Below are 24,349 nucleotides of genomic sequence, written 5' to 3'. Positions count from 1 at the left end.
AAATATGACTTGGACATGATCTTGATTGGCTTCATGATCTTCAACTTTCTATAGCTACAACATAAAAAAAGAAAACATCATACCATAACAACATAGAAATACAAAAACACTATTATAAGAAAAACAATCTAAAAAATTATAAACAAATGAAAAGACTCTTTACGAGCCTCTGTGTCTGTGAAATAGAGATTACAGTCATGTTTTTATACAAATAACAATGTTTGAACGCTTGCATTTTTGACTGGACGTGATCCATAACTAAGTTGAGTAGTAAAAAGAATATATGTGGACGTGCTTTACATCCCATCTCATAATACCTGAAACTAGCTTTTGTTCCTATTGTTTGTTTGTTCTGTTTTTAACTAGTACAGCCAGCCAATGAAGACAACTGGACTTGTTCAAAGCTCAAAATTATTAGATACCAGAGGTCAAATATATGAAAGCAATTCCAATAACAAGCTTTATTTTGATTGTGTCTCATGTGTGCTTAGCATGAAGCATTTCAGTCAGCAATGAGTTGCATGGCAGATCTCCCAGCAGGTGGCGCTGATACAGGTATTCCTCCACCTGTAGACTGATGCTGCGCACTTCTGGTAGACGGAGCAGCAGTTGTCCAAACTTGTCAGAGTGACCTGGGTGGGTTTGCATAGTGTGGTCCATCAAGGCCCTGTTTACACGCTCTTGAGTTTGTTCTACCTGTCTTTGATCCTGTACTGATTTAACGTCTGCAAAACACATGACCCTTACAACTCCGGTCCAACAGGAATCATTAAGATTAAACATTTAAAAAGGAAATGAAACCCACCTGGATTGAAGAGAACCAGATATTTGAGACACACAAACTCCTCTCTGTCTAGCTGTAGTGACCTAAGCTTGGAGACAAGGTCCTGGCTTCTGGACACCAAACTACTAAGAGTTGCTCCAGCCTGACTGAGGATGGTTGATACCTCAATCTGGTACAATAGAGGTAAATCAAAAAAAATGCAAAGACTAACAGTCACTAAACTGTAACTATGGCGAAATGCAAAGTTTCCCAGCCCCGTTTCTGGAGGCACACCAATAGTACAAATTTTCCAACTCTTCCAAATTCGTATCACCTGATTCAACTAATCAGCATATTAGTAGAGACTAAAACAGATGGGTCAGATATGGGAGATATCCAAAATGTGACCTGTTGGTGTGCCTCCAGGAACAGAGTAGGGAAACACTTGCTTAGTGATAGAGGTGTTCTTACCTGCTGTCCAGTAATCAGACAGATGCTGCCATCTCTCCCATAAGCCACCTGCCTACATAAGTGATCCAGGACAAGAAGCTCACTCCAGCAGCTCTGCAGTAACACCATTTGACCCTCCACCTGCAAGAGATCAGGTACTCTATTTATATAGCAGTAGCCACTTGGAAAACCTATACCGGGGTTCTCAACTCTGGCTCTTGAGGTCCACTTTTCTGCAGAGCTTACCACCAACCTTAATCAAACTCACCTGTCAGTAACTTTCTAGTAATCCTCAAGACCTCAATAAGCGTGTTCATTTGTGTTTGATTAGGGTTGGTGTTAAACTGGACCTCGAGGGCCAGAGTTGAGAAGCACTGACCTAGGCAATTGGTACTTGAAAGTACTACAAATGTTAACCCTATCCCTGCTGATAATATAAGCATGCATGTTGTTCTGGACCCTAGGCCAAAGCATGGGATGCTGGTGTCCCCACCAGGCTTCTAAAACAGGGAGATGTCTTGTTACTAGTTTGCAACCTTCACCTGCAAGTTTTGCTAGTGGACAGTATGACCATGGTGCTCCACTACTTAGACCTGGATCTGACCAGCACTAACCATCTTGAACTAGGCTGGTACAATAACCAAGATTTTGCCAAATAGAACACGTCTCTGGAACAAATTCCTAACAATCAAATTTTAGGGATGTGCAAATAGGTAGAGTTAGAATTAGACTAGGGTTGGTATTAGAGACATACACCATTCTTATCGACCATTTTCCCTGTGATTTTACAGGGGTTATAGTATGGTTAGGTTTGGGGTTAAGGGTAGGGTTTGTTCTTTTGAAAGCAATGATGTTGCAAGACCAACAAAAAGATGGTGATCCAGGAATTGCATGGATGGATCATGGTGACTAGCTCAGAGCAGCAGACACATTGATACTGGTCTTTTCAGCATTGATATTGAAGATTACACTAACACTTAACACAATGCATCCATGTATGTACGATCATGTGCAAACTCTTCTACCTTAAGCTCCTTGAACAGTGTGCTGTTTCTTGCCCACTCCACCAGCCCAAACAAAGTCTGGTCAGCCATTTTGCACATGATGCTGAAGGTGTTGAGGCGGTCATGTTTTCCTCGGCAGGCCTGTTCTTTTTGGAGGCTTGCTAACACCCGCATGCAGAGCTGCTTCTCATCTGGCTCAGCCTGTAGGAGCTCGTTTAGGAAGCATGAACTAGGGGTTGGCGTTGAACTGGGTGTCAAGTTCTGTGCTGTAGTTGGGGTGGAACTTGGAGTTGAGGTTGGTGTGAGTGTAGCAGTGGGTGTAGGTGCAGGAGTGGAGTGAACAGTAGGAGAAATTGGAGCAGGGGAAGTCACAGAAGCAGAGCTGTAGCTAAAGGGGAGCTCTCTTTTCTCAGAAGGGTATCCGTGGAAGCCTTGATAGCACAGTGTATGGAAAGGTAGGGATGGATCAGACAGTGTCCGGTCTCTGGGCATGGTGCAGTCCAACAGCATGGAAATCTCGGACTGGCTCATGCTGGGATGAAAGGGCTGAGGTGGGTGGTAATGGTCAGAGCCAAGAGAAGCAGGGGAGGGGTTGAGGACATGAAAATCGTGAGGCACAGCAGGTACCAGTGCTTGTGGTCCTTCAATTTTGATCCTATAGGGGGCAGTGTTCGTCTGGTGATAGGTCCCCCTTTGCTGTTTCAGTTTCCTGTCCCGTCGGTATAGAGGTCCAAACTTGTTTCGGCCACCCCTCATTCTGTCTGCACGTACAGCTGTGACAAGTAATTTTACAATTAACTAAACCAACATTGTGATGTTCAAAAGAGCATGATAAATTCTCACAGTTCTAAATTATTGTTTCTCAACCCAGTTCCTGGAGGCACACCAACATTAAACATTTCTGAACTTTTCTTAATCAAACACACCTTCAGCTCTTTAGAGACTCCAAGACCAGAAGTGGATGAGTAAGGTAAGGGGCTCATCCAAAATGTGCAGTAGTGGGGATCTCCAGGATAGGTTTGAGAAGCATTGCTCTAAATGATCAAACTAACACTTTTAAAAAACTGTAAGAAAATACTGACATTTCATACAGATTCTTAACTATTAAAGTTGTGTAATTGACCTTTTTTTTTTTTTTGCGTGTGTGCACATTACATTTTTCGCCTTACTGGGTCATCAAAGATTGCTATTGCAATGGTTTATGGTTTCAAAGATAAGTGGAAACAGGATCAAAGATATCATGGATAGCTAACTGTGAATATCTTTCCATATCTCAGAGACAATAACCACATTATTCTAAAGAACTGAAAGAATGTCTACCAAACTTAATGATCATGGACTCATTGTTTGAGTTTGCAGGCATACCTTCTTTCTTCATGCCAACAGCTAGACATTTCTGAAAGCGGCAGAAAGGGCATCGTTTCCTCTGGGCTGGGTCCATGGGGCAGCACTGTGCGTCTGCACACGAATAGCGCTTGTTGTTCTGTACAGAGCGCTTAAAAAAGCCCTGGTGAGAATATTTGTCTTTAGTGTTTAAGAAGAATCAGGGTGTGGATTTTATTTTTTAAATGAAAGCTACTAATGTGTTCTTGTTACTGTCTGCTTGGGGGTACACTTACCTTACAGCTCTCACAGGTGAGTAGACCATAGTGATACCCTGACACCTTGTCACCACACACAGGACAGCCCTCTTCTTGAGTTGCCTTACTGTCTGGGTCTGGCTTTAACTCCTGAGCTATGGGATATCAAATTCATTCAATTGTTACTTGTCACCTGTCTAGGAGAGGGGTGTATGTTTAAACCATTCTGTGACTAGTCTTTCTGATAAATCGTCAGAGCAGTCTATTATATCTCAAATAGGCTTAGTCTCTTATCACTCGATTGATTAAACATCGAGATATAGGGCTTGCATAATTCTTATAGTTTGACATTTCCAGCAGTCAAAAGACAAAAGATAAATACACTGACTTCTGAAAATATTCTGACTAAATGTTTTTTTTTTTTTTTAAGATTTGCTGAAGCAATTGTCTATTGAATGAAATCATAAATATTTTCTTAAATGATCAGGTCTTCAGTATGTGTACTAAACATGACTGAACTGTTCAGCACAATCAAGTCATATAACAAGATTTTCAGTATACCTCAACAATCTGATTAATTCTTATGGAAAATTGAATTAGTCAGTGACTAAAAGTTTACTACCGCCAAATTTATTATATTAGCAATTAATGCTGTTGCTAAAACCATTAAAGTGTCTCAGATCTGAAGCTCTACTTACATGTTGATGGCGCCTCTTGTGACGCAAGGTCCTGTATGTACTCGGCAGAGTGGTGGGCCGTGGGCTGGAGGTGATCCAGGGGGTAGTCTGAGATGTTCATTGTCCATAGGAGAGGGGTGCCATGGGTAACTGTAAGCTGTCATTCATAACTGTACTGGCCTCCAGGACTCAGAGCAGGACAGGGAGGAAAACAGACGCAGGCTGCCTCACAGATGGTGCCGTGTAAAGGCCCTCAGTCGGACTTTGCTCGATGCTGAGGGTAATAAACCTGAGTCTGTCACACCTTCCCAACAAGCAAGACCTCATTCATCCAAGGTGCATGAGCATTGCAGAAGCAGCATATATGGAGGGTGGCACTCATCATAAGAAAATAAACACCAAAAAGATGCTGAAAAATTAATTGGCATCCATTCACGAATCTACCAAATTAGACTTTTATAACTAGTTTTGATCAGACCAATCCAATGTGATTCCCCAGTGTTCAGTAAACTCCAAGAAGCAGAACATACATTTACATTACAGTCCTCCCTCTTTCTATTCTTCCATATTTCTGTACATTTAAATCCAATTACTTTGTTGCTCAAATGTGTGCATCAACACACATAATAAATATTGTATTTTGCTAACTAATATAGCTTTTATCAATAAGTGAGGTTCCAGCACCTTTGGAATCAATTACAGAGCAGGGAGTCTAGTTATGATGAAGGGAGCAGGTAAGTAGAGTGATGTGGAGTCTGACGTCAAAGGCCATAAAACAGTTCAAGGGTGATAGATTAACCCGAGTAATGACAAAGACACATTGTGTCAAATTAAATGAGGTATTGTTTTGACTCCTAATGAAACCAAAATGTGTGCAACATCAAAAGCCGTTCTTTTTAATACAAACAGGTGGTTGATGATGATTTTTTACTTATTCACTGTCTATACTGAAAAATGTGAAATGTGGAATCATTCTTCTTACTATACATTGTTGAGCAAAAATGACATTTAAAATATAGAAAAACTTTGTTCACTAAGGACCCAAACAAGCTGCATGGTCATCATTCTTTTTTTTTTTTTTTTTTCTTAGTCTGTAAAATTCTGAAGTGTAGATACCAAGCCTGGAAGGAAGATCCCAAACCAAGATCCCACCCACAACTCGTGTTTGACATGGCACTATAGGTGGCACTATAATGCACATTTTTACCCTGTTGATAGTATTTAAAAGCTAAGGCATATGGGTTAGGTCGTTCATATAAGATCATTTAACTGTATTTTTTTCTTCCGAATATTTAAGATCTGTTTTTTGTTACTTTTGTTACCAATCAGTTTTTTTTTTTTATCAATTCAGCACTTTTTTGATATATGAGAAAATAAGCATAAATTACCTAATTATAGTTGTCTCTGCGTACTAATGTGAATAAGAGAAAGTTAGCATAAAAATGCATCATTCTATATATATTTATATAGAATGACAGGAGAAAAAAAAACTCATAGATCCAAAAAGTAAGAGGAAATAGCTTGTAATGCAAGCTAACTGATATCAATTTCAGTTTTCACTCTATATGTCCTAATAATGTCTAAATAATAAAAAGATATTTCAACATTTATATAGTTTTTACACACACACACACGATTATTACAGTTTTTATTTTATTTTCATCACAGCTGCTTATAACAAATGGTTATACACCAAATACCATACTTTTTTTGACAATTCCCCCCCTTTTTTTGTTGTTTGTTTTCTGCTTAACCAAACCCAACCCTTTTACAGTATATGTGCTTATAGTATAATATCCTACAGTGAAATGTATATATCCTATACTCATTAGAAAAAAGATGTATAGCAATTTAGCCAGTACAGGAATAATGCAGTGATGTTCTCTGTGGATCTGAAAAAGAAATTACAAATAAATGTCTACTTAGACGTTGGAAAAAAGTTATACTATTAATTATAATAAGAATTAATTTTCTTATTTAAATGAATCATTTACCTTTAAAAGACATCTCAGCAAAATTATTCCATCTTAGGACACACAGGCTCACCCTCAACAATATACCATGCCTCATTGTGCCTATTCATAATCTTCATTGGGCTGAAACACACACACACACACAATAAAAAAACCTAAGAATTACAGAAGTTAAAGAATGTTATTGGCAAAAAGGATGTATCATCTGAAAGTTAAGTGCACCTGTTATAGCCGACATTATAGTAGTACTCGGTCTCATGTGTAGCCTGTACATTGTCCAGTGATGTCTTCAGACTCTGAGCCTGCGATATGGCCACAGCTGACATCATCCAGCCCCCGTAGCTTTTGACATATACTTTCATACCTGGAGTGTTTGTAAAGTATACCTGCAAAATTGAATTAACAAGGGTAAAAAAACCTCTCTCAATCCAATAGAAAGCACAGAAAATATCAATGAGACTTACAGATGGATTGGTAGTTTGGGTGGATTGCCTGGAAGTTGGAGGGCAGGCGGAAGCTGAAAACATAGACTGATGACTGCCACATGCTCGCGCTATCATTGACTTTAATGATCACTGGAGCAGTCATGTCAATCTTAGCACCTAGAAGATAAGGGTTACAATTTGATTGTAAGGATAAATCTCACAAAACTTGATATGTGATATTTGTATGGTACTACTAGTACCATTTGTTGTACTTTAAATTATATGTATTATACATTTGTTTTTCATGTTGTTCCGGGTTCCCGTCTGCTGTGATGAGTGGTTTGCCATTGTAGCTCTGTGTAGCTTTGTTTTTCTGTTGGAATCTCTATCTTTCTATCACTCTCTGATGTTTAAACTGCTAAAATATTACTTAATTCTCACCATATTTCTGATATTAGCTATCAAACTAATTTGACATTGTTCAATTTTAAATTAAACCTAATGCAGTGCCATTAGCATTCTGTTAGCTCATCATTCACGCCTACGGTTACTTTTCTCTCTCTCGCTGTGTGGTCAGAATCATTCAGCTATAATGGTGAGTCATGGCCTCTTCTCCTGTTATTGTCACCTGCACTGCTTGCCACATTTTTAGTACTGCTTTCTCTGTCAGCGGCATTTGTGGAATTGCATTGGCACGGTTAAAATCATGCTTCAATCACAAGTGCAGTACAGAGTACAACAGGGCTCAATACTAGGGCCATTAATTTTTATGCTTAACATGTTACCCTTGGGATATATCATCAGGGAACATAGTGTTAACTTCCACTGTTAAACTGATGACACTCAGCTCTATATTTCTTTGCAGCCTGATGAAACATACCAATTCGCAAAACTAACGGAATGCATATATTATTGATATAAAAATCTGGATGACGAGGTAACTTAGATGCTCTGGATGGGAGTCTCGGATGCCCCCCTCCAGGTGACTGTGTTTTGTGCGCAAAATGCACCGCAATTGGGCTCTCCATCGGGGGACCTCCATATATCCCTTTGCTGGACTGTCGTCAAGGGTGGTGAAAATGGAGGAACCGGTATATCGTGTTATGGCAGAAAAGTGAAAAAATCACTGTTGAAGCACCCAGGGGTACTCTCACTACACTTATCTGTGAATGGGCAAGGGAGAAACACTGCTTGTGTCATATATTCAGTGACGAGGAGACTGAGAGGTGAATGCATCTAAAAAAAATGACATCCAAAATTTTTCTCAACAATTTCATCGGCCTTTTCTCAATGATGTCAGAGGTGTCTGGGGTCCCAAGTGTGACCCCTAGTGTTGGACTTCGACAAAACATTGAAGTGACCGACTGAAAGGGAATGCTAATTTTTGTGCTTTACTAGCTGTGACAACAATCTGTGCCTGTGCAGCCGAAGAAGCATAAAGGGACTGAAGCCAGAAGAAAGATGACCAACCAACACCCATGAAAGATTTGTTTGTTGAGAATTAACTGATTAATTAATAGAATTATTATTATTTTGCAGTAACTTGTTCAGTAATTTATTTAGTTCCTGAATACCTCTTCAGTAAATGAAATGAACATCAGTGCTTTTATCATTTTTCCATAGCTGGGTATGGGCAGGATTTCCCCCTCCCATTTAACCAATACTGACTACAGATATTGTCATATTATTAATAATAATACTATGATATTATGTATTGCATTGTTACCCCAAATATGCACTATATACACAAATCACAAAAGCGGAAGTGTAAGAGACGATCACTACTAGGCAGGAAAAAAGTTAAATTAATTGTTTTGTAATAGGGGTTATGCACAACAGACTTCCGTATTCTGTTAACCTGGGCTGCAAAAAGCCCCAAAAAAATTTTTAAAAATAAACATATTTTTTAACTGAAACATGGTGCGTTGAACACCCTGTTCTGATGATGCAAGAGTTGTAACTATGGCAGCTGAGAAGGCCATTCTTTTTGAAGAATTGTCAGAGCCTGATGAAATTGGTATAAATACGTGTTTATTACTGCAAAATATGCTCGATGTTACAGTCACTGCCCTTGCCATCCAGAATAAAAGAGAACATCCCAGTCGAGTGAAGGGATTTGTGGAAACTGTGGTTCCTAATTATTGTGATCCAACATTTGCCTCGCATTTCAGGATGAAAAGACAGACATTTCAGGTGAAGAATAATCAACTTCTTACCTTCGAGACTGTGTTATGAGCTATATGACCTCATTATTTTTATTGTGTGTATTAGGCTTATCATTATTGCTGATCACTGTTGTTGTGCTATGTTATTGTAATATTTACTATTATATAATCAGAGGGGTATAGGTTTATGAAAGTGTCACTCCACAATACAATAGCAAAATATATAAACGTAGTATTTTTATGTTACATTATTAATCAGTGTCTAGCACACCTTGGTATGGACCAGAAGACATTGCAATTATTAAATGATATTTAGACAGACTTAAAGAAGTTCCAGATCTATACTTGTCCTCTTATTATTTCAGTTATTTTGCCTTTAATGTAAATAAACGTGTAAACAATATAATTGCTCTTGTGAATTTATTTTGATGTTAATTACATTGTATGTGCTGTCTCTCCATATCACAGTATACTGCGTATGCTCTTCTGTATCATCTGCGCCACAAGGATGCCCTGTTTTCTTTCAAATCTAAGCTAAATACATGTAGAAACAGTGCTTCCTTATGGCGTGGATGATACAGAAGAGCATACACAGCATACGGTGATATGGAGAGACACAGAGGAGACCACTGACAAAGGAATAATTGAATAAAGTCGTTATTTTTGTTTTCTTAGCTTACAAAAAGTGTTCCCGTCACTTCATATAACCCAGATTGATGGCAGATGGAGTATTCTGAAGATGACTTTCATACCTTTTATGGACCTTGACACTTTTATTTATTTGGCAGTCTATGTGACAGTCTCAAGCCTGTTTTCATCCAAAATATCTTAAATTGTGTTCCAAAGACGAACAGAGCTTTTACAGGTTTGGAACAACATGGGGGTAAGTGCTTAATGACAAAATTTTCATTTTGGGTTGGAGTAGCCCTTTAATTGTACGTGCAAATTCAAATTCAAATTATATATATATATATATATATATATATATATATATATATACATACATACATACATATATATACATATATATATATATATATATATATATATATATATATATATATAAGATTTTGAGGTTTAGATTATGAGGTGAGTCTGGCCCCAAGTTGATTTGTTTGAACTTGTCTTTTTATGTATTCAGTTTCTTTATGTACATCTTGAATCTCACCTCATAGATAGATAGATAGATAGATAGATAGATAGATAGATAGATAGATAGATAGATAGATAGATAGGTAGATTTAGATAGGTCAAAAGTTTCAGAACTTACATGTTGTAGTTTGAGGCTGTGCAGAGAGAAAGTGTGCCTGCAAGCTGTTATTTATACATGGAATGTTATGAAATCTGTTCCCTCCTACAAGACACGCCCCAACCCTGTAGTCATGTAAGCATGTTAAGTAAGAGAAGTTATCTCATCCACTAGGGAAGGTCTTTGATTTTGATTATTTTTTTTTTTTTTTTTCTTATTTGATTATCATATGTACAGCACATTTAATGGCAGCTCAGCTTTTTAATGGAGTGGGTCATTTGTGATCATGTACTTGGAAAAAAAGGTGTCTTTTAAGGCTAGATGGGGGTCTACATAGGTTGTAACATAAAGCCAAACTGTATTTTTATGTCAGACATTAGATCAATATGGTCAGGCTGTCAGTGACATTAAATTTATGTAAAATAAGCAAACATAACCTTTGATCACAGACTGACCACAGCTTGACAGTTGTCCAGATGGTTTAAGTAGGCTAAATGTCAAAATTGCTTGGAAGAGGAATATTTTTTAGGTGACCAACTGCAACTTTGATAAATTGACTGTTGTTGGCCCATAGAGTTCAATAAATGCAAATATTTAGCCGTTTTGCTTTTCTCTTCATGGACATCCAATTTATCATGATAGTATTTTTTTTTTAATCAAGAATTATTTATGGACACATAGTTTGTTGTGATTATAGTGTACCCAAAAATTTAGTGTCTTGAACTTTAGTTCTGTGTTGGAGGGTCAAATTTCAGCCATAATCTTTTTACCTTTACAAACTCTAACTTTACTGTGTTCTCTGGCTAAAGCAAAAACCTAGAATTGTGTGTTTTCCTTTATTGGTCATGTATAGATCTCTTAGTTTTTCATGTTTCATTCAGGCTATATACAGAGGTTTAGTTGTTGAAGGATGATTATTTGTCTTCTTTTGTTTAGGGTTTTGTAATGGTTTTACAAGTATTGGGTGTAGCTGGGTGTCTTGTTTCATGCATTGTAGAGTTCATCATATCAAAAAGTTCTCTCGACATCTGATATGATTATTATTTGTCAGTGTAATTATGTGAAGACAATATGAATTAAAATTCTGATATAATTCCAAAGACAAATTAATCTGCGCTCAAATCCTTGTTTATTCCAGATCATTTTTATTTTGACACATTAATAGAAGGTTTAACACATTGTTGGTCTTTGGGCATAATTTCCTCTGCACATGTTCCTGAAGTTTTCATTTGGGAAATATTAGAGTTCACCATTTGTTCACCATATGTGTGTATGACAGCTTGTTTTGTAAGGCTGTCTGTTTATTCATTAGGAATGGTCTGCATTTTTTTCTTAAGTACTTGTCTATGCTGTGTGTGAAGTATTATCTCAGACAAAAAGGAGGTTTATATAGAAATGTAAAGCAACAAATAGGAAAACAACAACTAGGACATTTTAAAGTTGAAAAACTGAATAGTTGGAACACTCTTCTTTGGTGTCATGTAATTTGAAGACTAAGAAACACTTTACAATAAGGTCTTCTTTGTTAACTTTAGTTACACATTAACTAACATTAAGTAACAATGATCATTTACAATCCTTTGCTAATGTTAATGTTAATAAAATGTTCATTTTAATATTTTAGATCACAGTGCATTAAGTAATGCTAACAGATAGAACTTCTGAATTTAAACCTGTATAAATACTGAGATTAATCGTCACTAAGATAAATAACTATTGGCATCAAATGAACCCTTATTGCAAAGTGTTACAGATTATTATTTGTGTGTGGCTTATGAATCCATTGATAAGACCATAAAAATGACAAAAATAACCAATATGTGATCATGTGAGGGGGAAATATAATTTAAATATGCAAATAAACGTACTAACCAACAATATAACATAATTCAGAGAATAAGGAAAGGATTTACCAAGCGTAGGGAATGAGGGACATTAAAAACAAAATCTGGACTTGTCTTTTCACATCAGCGTTGTAATAAACCTCATATCACAGTGCTGCTGAATGCTTGGTTGAGTCATTCCAACTATTAAGTATTTCCAGGTTTGTTGACAGCATTATAGTTTCATATCTCTTCAGTAATCTTTTGTATGGCTGAGAACCACAAATGCTCACTCTCTCATACACACTCAGGGTGTGCACTAATTGATCCATAATTCAATGGATAATCATTTCTTATCTGGATTCTTTGTTTGGTGTGTTTTGCACTGTGTTCATACAGCTTGCAGTGCATTACATATTTCATTCAGGCTGCTTAGGCTTCCATACATTTGTTACTTTGAGTGAATTATTTGAAATTAGATCAAAAATGAAAACACGTTTCATTCAATGCAACAGCTGAAGCGATGTTTGCTGCTGCCTCAGGTGCTGCTGTCAGAATCTTCATCAGACTCTTCTTCAATGTCATCTAGAATGAGCTCATTGATGCTTTCTATCAGACTGCCCTGACTCAGACAGGTGTTGACAGTGGATCCGCTGCTGATGTGAGCGGGGCTGGGGTAAACCACACGTGGCTTCCTGTTCTTCTGTCTGCTATGTGGGTGAACGCATTCGGTACCAGGTACATGGGGCTCTAGGTAAGACAAACATGCAGATGTTTATATTCATGCAGTTCTGCTTTAAAAATGTTAAATCGACATGAAATAGCATTCACAGCCTGTTTTTGCTTCTGTACTGAAACACACAGTGGGGTCCAGAAATCTGAGAACATCTGTGTTTGCAGAATTCCAAAATATGGAATTCAAGATTTGGATTACTTGTGGATTAGTGTAATGTGTTTATCAGCTGTTTGGACTCTAAACTCTGACGGCACCCATTCACTGCAGAGGATCCGTTAGAGAGCAAGTGATGTAATGCTACATTTCTCCAAATCTGTTCCGATGCAGAAACAAACTCATATACATCTTGGATGGCCTGAAGGTGAATAAGTTTTCCACAAATTTCCATTTTTGGGTAGACTATACCTCTAATATAATTTGTAATGAAATTGTTGTTTTAAATGAGAAAATTTAAAAACAGAAGCATTTACACTAGTGTCTCAGACTTTTACACCCCACTGTATTTCCCAATGATGCTGGATGTTTACTGGGTAAAAAAAAATAAAGGGACTCGATTATATCCATCAGAATAGTGATCCATACCAGAATGGGACCTGAATGCAGAACCCTCCTAGAGCTCGTTTTCAAGTCTATTTGCTATTATTTATGTAAAATTTTGAATGTAAAATGTTAACTACCATTATGTTACTGTGCTAACACAGTGCCTAAATGATTATTTGCCTATTATTTACTAATAACTTGCACAGTCCTCTTAGAAGCGCAGCATATTTAAAGCAGAGCAACTTTAGATTACATGTTGTTGGCTTTCAAAGAAAATTGTGTTAACAAATTGTAGTCACACATTAGAGGATCTAGACATCACATCTTGATCTTATGGCTCAATACAAAGATTGTAGTGGTTTGCAGTGTTGCAGTAAGTTAATATATTTTAACATTACCTTTATTGATTGATTTGGGTGGTCTGAAGGTATATAATTAAAGCCTACTGTGACACCTTGAGATTGAGCAAGACCTCTAGAGTTCATTGTGTCAAAAAGCATCAAATTACCCATTCGATTATAACAGTCTTCAGCGAGACAGCTGTGCTGATTTCTTCTTCTAGGCCCAGGCATCATGCTTCTCTTCCTGGGTGGTAGAATCTTTGAGGGGAAAATGGCTGAGCGACAGCCATAACAAGGGGAACGTCCATCCATTCGACCAAAGCCCCTAACAGAAACACAAGACGTTAATACAAAACTCCTCATTATGCAGAAGAACAAAACAATGCCATGGCTGTCATTTAAAACTGAAGAACAGCAATATACAGTACAGCATACAAAAAAAAGTTAATGTCTTACTTGAAGGTCCGTAAGCAGTTTGGACAGTTAAACTCTGCTATACCCCACATCTTGTTGGCTGGCACAGGGTCATACTTCTTTTTGCAGCGATGACAACGTGACACCTATAACAAGCCAAGTGCACGCAGATGAATGCTCAACATGGGGAAAGCACTGAGTGAATGTGATTTGAGCTTGTAGGGTGTGGTCAGATGTCATACCCTTTTCCTCTGAGGCACACGTCGCCACCAGTCCCTGTCACATGACTCGCAGGCAAACTGATGAATGACAGAAGGGATCTGGTTTGCCTGAGCCTGGTCAAACATTCGTTTGTTCTCCTCTGTTAATGGCAGAACTCGTAGACGCGCCCTGAGCTCCTGCAAGCAGGTCTGTGCATGTTAGTTCACACTGCTTACAGTACACATACAGTTCTTCAGTATTAACCTTGGCATAATTGATTGTTCGAGTAAACATTGCAAAGCAACTAACCGCTATATCAGTGTCATCATTGGGTTTTTTCTTGGCCGCTGCCTGAAGTGGGACAGGAGTGATGCAATAAGACTACAGTGTAACATGATGCTTTATTTATCCTGTAAATTCACACCCGTATATGGAAACTCCTTACTTGTGCTGGTTGACTGGCACCACTGGATCCAGATGACTTTGCAGGTTTTTCTTCCTATAAATGTTTGATGACTATCACCATTATACAACTAAAAACTGTAAAGTAAATGGCAGTATCTGGAACTTTCATTTTCAGAAATCATGTAACATAACAAATCACGTTTACAGGTTGTTAGCGGATGGTTGGGATGTTACCTGTTGTTTTTCATCAGCTTTGAGTTTCATAACCACGTTCTATATGAGTGCAGAAAATGTGTTAATGAGTAACACACAGATATACAGTGACCCCAGTAATGGGCACTTAATTATATTTCATTGCATTAGATAACAAATGCCTTTTTTCAAATGCTAAATCCCTGTTATTTTGTAATCTGCTGCAATGTCATTTTATATATATTTTAAATGTGCCTTACATGTCCCAATGATTTTTTTGCTACAAAATAAACCTACAAGTTATTTCCATTAATTTACATAAGTTGAATAAAGTCACCTTAGCTACAGGGTCATTATTCAAAGCTGACATGTCTTCCTCGTCCATCTCTACATACGAAAAAACACAAATAAATAAGATGTGCAGTAGATACAAACACACAAAAAGCACATATTAAATATATATATATATATATATATATATATATATATATATATATATATATATATATATATATATATAAAAGAAAGAAATGGAAAATGCATAAATAGTAGAGTGAGTAACGGCAAATAATAGACTTATGAAAGTTCACAGGAGAAAAGGTTTGCACTTTACCCCTCTCATTATCTGCCATCAGGGCGACACACATTGCAACCATACGATGGTTGTTTCCATAGCGTCGCATGAGCAATACAGCCTTGTCAATTTCAACAAGTCCATGAAACCTCTCTCTCAGTCGCCTGACACTTTTCTCCAACTAAGTCAAGAGAGAGCAAAAAACACATTTACTTTTATTTCTCTTCATTTGACAGAACAACCACGTAGTATAAAACTTAGTAAGACTCGTGTGTGGCCCTTAAAATGAATACTAAGTTGATTCTTTTAATGCATGTAAACATCAATCCGCTTTTAACTACGTACAATATGCACTATTACTGTTGAGGAAGTTACTGCAGTATACTTCCTTTAATAGCGTGTCATATCGTCTCCAATAAAATATCATACGCCATTTAACTGTATGTTTATACGAATCACAAACACTATACCTCCACTTCTTCATGCATTCGGCTCATCTCTCTGTCGTTCGGTGTTGTTTTAGTACCTGTGAAAACAATATATACTATACAGTGGAGCCGTTTCCTTAAGCGTTTTCAGTATGTCAGCGTGATATCACTTTCAGTTTGATCGGAAAAATAATATATCATGACCACTAGAGTTCGCCACAATACTGTTCATGCAAATTTGTAGTGAGGATTTGGATTCATCGACGAATTCGAATCTCCAGAATCGGTTCACTAAAAAGAATCAATCCGGATTGTTCGGTAATTCATTAAATCAATTACGTGTTTCAGTAGAACGTCGTTACGTAATTTTGATTCTGTACGGGCATCAGTTGCATAAACTACTTAGACTAGCCTTAAAAGTTAGTCATCCATTTTTTTCTTCAAGGCTGGTCATAACTTTTTTAATTCAATTACATACAATGGTATATATTGGTCTAATTTGAATCTGAAAAGTAAGACTGATTACCACTTGGTTAACTGCTAATTAGTCAAACTAGTTATTAAGACAGTAGTTCATGCAACTGACCCCTGGTTGACTCACATGATAAACAAACATGCCCCATATGCCCGCCTCCAGCTGATGTAATGGTTAAGAACGATTTAGACAAGATTCGTTCACAAACACCAATTTGTTCATGACTAAAAAACAAAAACATTTCAGAATACGCATTTTCTTTTTATAGTAGCTGAAATAATTTTCTTTTCATATGCTTTCCAAATGTAATTTTCAATAAACGGCTTCCCAGTAACATTTAAACTATATAATTTCAACCGTCAAGTATCAGCAAGATATTAAACCTCTTTATAAATATACAATTTAATATATTTTTATATATATAATTATATTTTGTATAATTATATAGGTAATTATAATAAAAAAAATAAAAATAATAATAATAAAAAAAACAATAACAAAAAAAATAAACAAATTTTAATATAGTGTTGTTGTTGTTGTTGTTGTTATAATTATAATTATAATACAATCAATGACTTCAAATCCCAGGGTTCTCTGAACGCAAACGCAAACGCAACCTCTGCAGCATGATTTGTTTTCACAGTGCCGGCGCCGCTCTCGTGCAGAACTCACGCGTTCCGGCTGAAAGGAGTTTATGGATGATAAGATCGAGGTCTGTCAACAGGACACAGGTCTGTACACGCTGCAGAACGTACGGTTTAGTTGCTTTCAGTAAGTGCATGTCCCAGAACGCTTGAAAGAGGTTTAGTTTTAGGCTTAACATTATATGCTTTTGTATCTCATGTTTTGTTTTTAACGCAGTGCAGCTGTCATTCATGTCATTTCTAATGCTCCCTATTATAACGGGACGACCTTTATGAAACGTCTTGCGGTTTTAGATGTGAAATTTAACGCAGTTTTAGTACATTGCAACTGACCAGTTAAGACGCGCACATGAGGCGCGCTCCCGTGCTGAGAAAATCTGATTAAGTTTTAATCTGTAGTCCAGAAACCTTTCAGCGTTCTCTGTGCATTTATTTGTCCCGTTAAATGTTCACCTAGCACGAAAATGTGACACTTAAATTCAGCGATCTTCTTACAGTGTAGTTACTGACTTTGCATTTTGTAGAGCTTGCAAATGTAGCCTTCTTGGCATTGTTGCTGTTATTAATCATATTTACATAGGCTATGTGTTGTAATATATTTCCACATGTGTAAAACTGAGATTGGCATATAACATATTACCAAAAGAAGATGGTCAATTAACACGGTTGAGATTCTGAACAGAGAACTGGCCATAGCTTTGACAAATATAGTGTTACTAAGGTTTAATGATTTTATTGTGATTTCAGATTAAGAATTATCGTTGAATAAAAGTTATGGGGACACGAAAAGTTTTGGTGACAGGATGCTCCTCTGGAATTGGTTTGGCGGTGGCTGTCCGTCTTGCAAAAGATGAATTAAGGCGCTTCAAAGGTAAGAAGATATGAATGTAAAATGCTCTTATAATCTTATATATATATATAATTTCAGAACATTACAAAGGAACACTTTCGAAAACTGTTCCTTCAAAAATGAATAACTAACACAGGAACTAAAGCATAATGAAAAGGACTAGTAATGCAATATTTACATTGCAGTAACTACTATTAATTAACATGAAACTGTGATTAATGCATTAGTAACATGTGGTAGTTCTCTATTAGTATATCATTTTTTTCATGCCTCCAAGAGGCTACATACAGTTTCATAATTAATGTGAAACTAATCAGTAATTATAACACATGTCAGATTATTTTGATTTTAATTTTGATTTTATCATCTACTTTAACATTTAACCACTTACATAATCAATAAATAATAATATGTTAATAATTAGTACATTTTATCTGTATTCTTATAATTTGAAAGAAATTGATATTTAATTGCAGTTTTTTTGCACCTTAAGATTATATCATGGAGACTACTGGAACATTTTATCAGCCATACACCAAATGCTTTAAAAAAAAGGAAGCTATGAAATGATTTGTTTAACATACCTCATGGAAAGATATGGTTCTATGTATATCTTTTTTGTTTCAGATATCTCTCCTAATCTCCTCTCCTTGTTTCATTGTTGTGATTTTTTTTTATGATTGTTTTACTTCCTATTATGTAAAGCACTTTGAATTACCATGTGTATGAAATGTGCTATATAAATAAACTTGCCTTGCCTAATCATTATGAATGGTTAGAAGAAATGAGATCGGGTTTTCATTAATACTCACTGTAAGAATGAAGGTAACCCACTAGTAATGACTCGGGTGTTGCCTAATCTGAAGGATAAACTAGCTAAAATCTTACAAAAACCTCAAAAGCTTACACTGATTTCAGTCATCACCAGGGAGTCCTATTTTCACTAGCGGGTTTGACATGATTTTTTAACTTCAGAATGATGCATTCTACAGTATTTTAATTAATTATAAAACTATATGTAATTTCTTAGTAGTTCTTTAGGAGGTATGAAAAAAATTGTAGTTACAGATTAGCTTACAGTGAACTAACACATTCATCTGAGTGCTATTACTTACTAATTCGTAAATCGGAGTTTGTTTTTAAAATTAATAATAGCTACTAGAATTTTAATGTTGTATTACTCATTTGTTCCTGTGTAGTTATCCATTAGAGATGGAACAATATTCTGAGAACTTACAGAATGTACATTAGCTAATAATCAGGTATGACATAAAAATGTTTTTAATGTTATTTTAAGTCTTACTGATGATTGTGCTTGAGTTAGTTGTGGCTACTATGAGGGACCTGGATAGGAGAGAAGCTCTGGAGAAAGCAGCTGGAGAAACCCTCAACAGATCCCTGGAGATCCGACAGCTGGATGCCACCTGTGAGGACTCCATCAGAGAGTGTGTCAACAGCTTGTCAGATCGACGAGTGGATGTGTTAGGTGACACTGAGAGTTTCCTTTTCCAACAAATATTTCCTTCATTAGGTTAGGGTTAGTCTTAGTTCCTTAGCTCCATCTTAGTTCCTGAGCAATGCGGCTTCATAGCGATATGACTAAAAGTTGAGTGTCTTTTGACTTGACTAAAAGCTTTTCAACAAAAACAGTTACAGGTACTTCTCAAAAAAATTGAATATCATGGAAAAGGTCTTTATTTTTTGTAATTTATTTAAAAAAGCTAACTTTCTTATATTCTAGATTCATTGCACACAAACTGAAATATTTCAAGAGCTTTTTGTTTTAATTCTGATGGTTACGACTTATAGCTTAGGAAAATTAAAAATTCAGTATCTCAAAAAATTATAATATTTTCTCAAAGATCAATCAAGAAATGTTCAAGATCTCCAAAGTAGGTTTAATTATGCACTCAATACTTGGTTTGGGGCTCCTTTTGCACAAATTACTGCTTCAGTGCGGTGTGGCATAAGGGCAATCAGCCTGTGGCACTGCTGAGGTGTTACTGAAGCCCAGGTTGCTTTGATAGCGGCCTTCAGCTCCTCTGTATTGTTTGTCAGATGTTACTTATCTTCCTCTTCACAATACCCCGTAGATTCTCTGAGAGGTTCAGGTCAGGTGAGTTGGCTGGCCAATCAAGCACAGTAATATCATGGTCAGCAAACCACTTGGAAGTGGTTTTGGCACTGTGGGAAGGTGCTAAAGTCCTGCTGGAAAATGAAATCAGCATCTCCATAAAGCTTGTCAGCAGATGGAAGCATAAAGTTCTCCAAAATCTCCTGGTAGATGGCTGCATTGACATTGGACTTGATAAAACCCAATGGACCACAATTGTCCAGCAGACGTCACAGCACCCAAATCATCACTGACTTCAGAAACTTCACACTGGACTTCAAGCAGCTTTGGATTCTGTGCCTCTCCAGTCTTCCTCCAGACTCAGACCTTGAATTCTAAATGAAATGCAAAATTTTCTTTCATCTGAAAAGAGGACTGTGGACCACTGAGCAACAGTCCAGTTCCTTTTCTCCTTACCCCAGCTGAGATGCTTTTGAAGTTTATTTTTTCTGGTTCAGGAGTGGCTTAGTTCTAGGAATGTGACAGCTGTAGCTCATTTCCTGAAGACGTCTGAGCTTGGTTACTCTAGATGCACTGAATCTGGCTTCAATCCACTCCTTGTGAAGCTCTCCCAAGTTCTTGATTCGGCTTTTCCTGTCAATTTTCCCTAGGGTGTGTTCATCCCTGTTGCTTGTGCACCTTTTACTATCACACTTTTTCCTTCCAGTCAACTTTCTATGAACATATTTCGATACAGCACTCTGTGAACAGCCAGCCCTTTCAGCAATGAGCTTCTGTGTCTTACCCTCCTTGTGGAGGGTGTCGATTATCGTCTTCTGGACAGTTATCAAGTCAGTAGTCTTTCCCATAATTCTGGTTGCATGTTCTAAACTAGCCCAGGAGGTACCCAGTATTTATACTCAAAATCAATCAAACTAATCAAGCTCAAAATGGAATATTTAAATTTTTTGAGATACTGAATTTTTAATTTTCCTAAGCTATAAGTCATAACCATCAGAATTAAAACAAAAAACTCTTCAAATATTTCAGTTTGTGTGCAATGAATCTAGAATATAAGAAAGTTTGCTTTTTTGAATTAAATTACAAAAAATAAAGAACTTTTCCATGATATTCTAATTTTTTGAGATGTACCTGTATCTGCTTATCTTTTAAGTTTTTATTCCACATTTGTGTTACCACACAGAGTTCATCGGATAAACTGGATTTAGTGGATTTGCCACTGACTTTAATTTTCTAATGTTAAATATCTCTGTTTTCACACGTGTAACCTTCTCACTGCTAATGGTGGCAGGATACTGAACCTATGTTTTAAAGGGATAGTTCATCCCAATTTGAAAATTCTGTCATTGTTTACTCCCCTTCATGTTGTTACAAATCTATATGATTTCTTTTTCTTCTGCGAAACTCAAAAGATATTTTGAAGAATGTTGGTAACAAAACAGTTTTGATTTCCATTAACATCCACTGAATGGACAAAAAATGTATCTTTTTATTTTTCACAGAAAAAAAGAAAATCATACAGGTTGATAACAGAATTTTGTTTTTGTCTGAACTATCCCTTTAGATTTAACTCTTCAAAATGCTATAGAATGTTCATCCACATCCTGTTTGGTTTAGACCAGGGGTGCCCAAACTCGCTCCTGGAGGGCCGGTGTCCTGCACAGTTTGACTCTAACCCCTATTAAACAAACCTGAACCAGCTAATTAAGCACTTACTAGGCATACTAGAAACTTCCCGGCAGGTGTGCTGGGGCAAGTTGGAGCTAAACTCTGCAGGACACTGGCCCTCCAGGACCAATTTTGGGCACCCGATTTAGACTCTACCACACTGTTTTGTAGTGAATAATGCCGGTGTGGGTATGATTGGTCCTTTGGAGTGTCAGAGTGTAAGTGATATGCAGGAACTCTTCAACACTAACTTCTTTGGCCTGGTGAGACTGGTGAAGGAACTGCTGCCTGACATGAAGCAGCGTCAGAGTGGACACATCGTAGTGATGAGCAGCGTCCTGGGCATCCAGGGTAATACCACAAAGCTCATTTATTATAAGCTGTACACATTCAACTGAAAGAATTATACAATTACGGTTTTAAAAAATGTATTTTTTTCTTTTCAGGACTACTTTTCAATGATGTATATGCTGCCTCTAAATTTGCTGTAGAGGGGTTTTGTGAGAGTCTTGCTGTGCAAGCTATGAAGTTTAATGTCAAGTGAGTACACAATAAAGCTAATTCTCTAGCAAACTGATAAAAAGGGCTAGGTTAACTAAATATGCTCAGAGGTCAAATTCACTTTTAATCAGCTGGTCCCAAAGTGATTTTTAGTGGATGTTCCATTCTAGTCTAAAATCTGAAGTGTTTTTTTTTTTGAACTGTACTTGCAGGTAAAATAATATTAATGAAATAAAAGGCCACTTAAGTGTACTTAAAAAGAATACACTTTCATGACTATGTTTCTTAACACACTTTAGTGCACTTAAAATGTACACTTTGTAATAATGTCTAACTAAAAGTATTACTTTAAAGTCTTTTATCATGCTTTGAAGAATTACATTTATTTTGATGTGTAAACTAACAGACTAAAGCACATGTAAAGTACTGATTAAACATTTAACTAGAGTATTAAGTGAGATTACATGTAAAGTTTCAAATTTTAATTGTACAAAAATTGCAATGTCGTGCATTTAAGTTTCCTAAAACATTACATTCAATTCACATTTATGTATATTTTTTAAGCATATTGTTTTCATAATGACTCTTTTTAAAAGTATGCTATAGTGTACTTTTTTTTCACAAGGGTGAATATGCGACAACCACAAAGTGTCTAAATACCTGTCTTTTTTTTAAATTATGTACAGTATTTTTGAAACTATTAACTATGTACAGTTTGTTAATGATGCCTAAACATTCATGCATTGCAAGTATGGATTTTATACAAATCCCACAGGATGACGTTAGTGGAGCCAGGCCCAGTTGTAACTGAGTTTGAGAAGAAAGTGTATGAAGAGGCAGAGAAGATGGATCTGTCTGAGACTGATGAGGAAACGGCTCGCATCTTCCGTCAGATCTACCTGCCATATTCACAAAAAGTTTTTAACTCAGTTGGGCAGACACCTGAGGACGTGGCAGAGGTGAGTGTGTGGATGGACTGTTCTTTTGTTCATTGAGGCTCCCTGTTCAACTGAGTGACAGAAAAATGTCTCTTATTTCTTATAGCAAACTCTCCAGCTGATTGGGTCCAAGAACCCTCCATTTCGTCATCAGACCAATCGTTTGTACATGCCACTGACTGCCATGAAGCATGCTGACCCTACAGGGCAACTACCTATAGATGCATTCTATAAAATGATCTTCCAGCATGACCGTATGCTCAATGCTACTCTGAGTATTCTACGCATATTTCACAGGAGAATGGGACAAGGTGCTGCCTAAAAAGGCCTCCGAAGATTTTTATGTAGAAAACCAATTAAAAAACATCTTAGAGACAGTTTAATGGCCCAAAAAGTGGTTAGTGCTCAATGCAAATAATAAAATGCAACAAACCACAATTAGTATAGCAACAGTTTTGCTACTGTGGTCGGTACTTGATGTCCAATGTAAAGTCTGGATCCTGAAGCACTGTTCTGACTTTAACCTTAAGATAGTTATCATGATCAAATGCATAATGTTTATTTGCAAATTGCAGTGTGTAACAGCTCTAGTGCCCTTATCATGGTGTCATTGTCTTTAACAGTGAAGGGGCTGTATGTACAGTAGAATTTCAGAAAAACTTCCACTGGTGGCCATTAAGTGAACTGCAGCCAGCAACTAAAGATTCTATGCTGTGAACTTTAAATATTTCACATACTTTTGAAACTCCAGTGTTTAGTTGATCCTGATAAGCGCTCGTCATTGCAGTTGTAAACACCACAGCTTTCTTTTGTGAGGGAGTTTGGAGCCACGGCATCTTTGTTTCCAGGCAGAACGTTAAAGAACGCGACACACACATCTCCCGGAAATCCTGTAGAATTCAACCAATCCGATGACGACTTCGACACTCCTGCAGTGTTTCCACTTTTGTCTCCCATATGTTATTTTATTTTATTTTATTTTATGTAAATATAGGTCATGGTTTCCTCTGTTAAATCACTGTGCAATAAAACACTGTCAACATAAAACAAATATGACAGTCCATGTATTGCCTTTGATTGAAATGGTGTAGATAAATGACATTGAATCTAACCAGAAGGAAGAAAAATCTGATCTCTTTACCGTTTTTTAAACTTTAAACCGGATGCCTTAATCAAAACTGATCTACAGAAAATGTAACCCTGGAGCTTTCTTTGCTGAAAGGCACATAAATGTCTTGATTATTAATTTACTAATTTGA

The 24,349-nt window shown here is 36.8% G+C and overlaps 3 protein-coding genes and 1 long non-coding RNA gene across 5 annotated transcripts; 1 reads left to right on the top strand and 3 right to left on the bottom strand.

Annotated features, from left to right (window-relative positions):
* Nucleotides 1–446: 446 nt before the first annotated feature.
* On the bottom strand, nucleotides 447–4,707 carry LOC109093253 (nuclear receptor subfamily 5 group A member 2-like). The gene is made up of 7 exons (XM_042719202.1): nucleotides 4,496–4,707; nucleotides 3,837–3,952; nucleotides 3,583–3,724; nucleotides 2,239–2,990; nucleotides 1,235–1,354; nucleotides 806–953; nucleotides 447–725 (listed from the first exon to the last, which is right to left on the bottom strand). The coding sequence occupies exons 1-7, from the start codon at nucleotides 4,593–4,595 to the stop codon at nucleotides 478–480; spliced, it is 1,626 nt and encodes a 541-aa protein (XP_042575136.1). The 5' UTR covers nucleotides 4,596–4,707; the 3' UTR covers nucleotides 447–477.
* A 1,391-nt stretch (nucleotides 4,708–6,098) lies between these two features.
* Nucleotides 6,099–7,055, bottom strand: LOC109093255. 2 transcript variants are annotated; one of them, XR_006154076.1, is made up of 3 exons: nucleotides 6,912–7,055; nucleotides 6,670–6,833; nucleotides 6,099–6,366 (listed from the first exon to the last, which is right to left on the bottom strand). It is a non-coding gene; the product is annotated as an uncharacterized LOC109093255 (long non-coding RNA). The 2 variants fall into 2 exon arrangements; XR_006154077.1 differs by lacking the exon at nucleotides 6,099–6,366 and adding an exon at nucleotides 6,554–6,570.
* Nucleotides 7,056–11,408: 4,353 nt separating this feature from the next.
* Nucleotides 11,409–16,152, bottom strand: LOC109092512 (shiftless antiviral inhibitor of ribosomal frameshifting protein homolog). The gene is made up of 10 exons (XM_042719193.1): nucleotides 15,983–16,152; nucleotides 15,552–15,693; nucleotides 15,276–15,325; nucleotides 14,981–15,019; nucleotides 14,787–14,840; nucleotides 14,651–14,692; nucleotides 14,383–14,538; nucleotides 14,183–14,286; nucleotides 13,894–14,051; nucleotides 11,409–12,859 (listed from the first exon to the last, which is right to left on the bottom strand). Exons 1-10 carry the CDS (start codon nucleotides 16,007–16,009, stop codon nucleotides 12,648–12,650), a joined length of 984 nt encoding a protein of 327 aa, XP_042575127.1. The 5' UTR covers nucleotides 16,010–16,152; the 3' UTR covers nucleotides 11,409–12,647.
* Nucleotides 16,153–17,009: 857 nt separating this feature from the next.
* LOC122136326 (retinol dehydrogenase 8-like) lies at nucleotides 17,010–24,131 on the top strand. The gene is made up of 7 exons (XM_042719189.1): nucleotides 17,010–17,146; nucleotides 17,807–17,930; nucleotides 19,234–19,395; nucleotides 21,823–22,002; nucleotides 22,098–22,191; nucleotides 22,928–23,111; nucleotides 23,197–24,131. The coding sequence occupies exons 2-7, from the start codon at nucleotides 17,834–17,836 to the stop codon at nucleotides 23,410–23,412; spliced, it is 933 nt and encodes a 310-aa protein (XP_042575123.1). The 5' UTR covers nucleotides 17,010–17,146; nucleotides 17,807–17,833; the 3' UTR covers nucleotides 23,413–24,131.
* The last annotated feature ends 218 nt before the right edge of the window (nucleotides 24,132–24,349 follow it).

The sequence above is a fragment of the Cyprinus carpio genome, chromosome A3, assembly GCF_018340385.1.
Source record: "Cyprinus carpio isolate SPL01 chromosome A3, ASM1834038v1, whole genome shotgun sequence".
NCBI classification, from domain to species: domain Eukaryota; kingdom Metazoa; phylum Chordata; class Actinopteri; order Cypriniformes; family Cyprinidae; genus Cyprinus; species Cyprinus carpio.
Note: the sequence above shows the minus strand (reverse complement) of the source record. Positions and strands in the feature narration are given on the sequence as shown.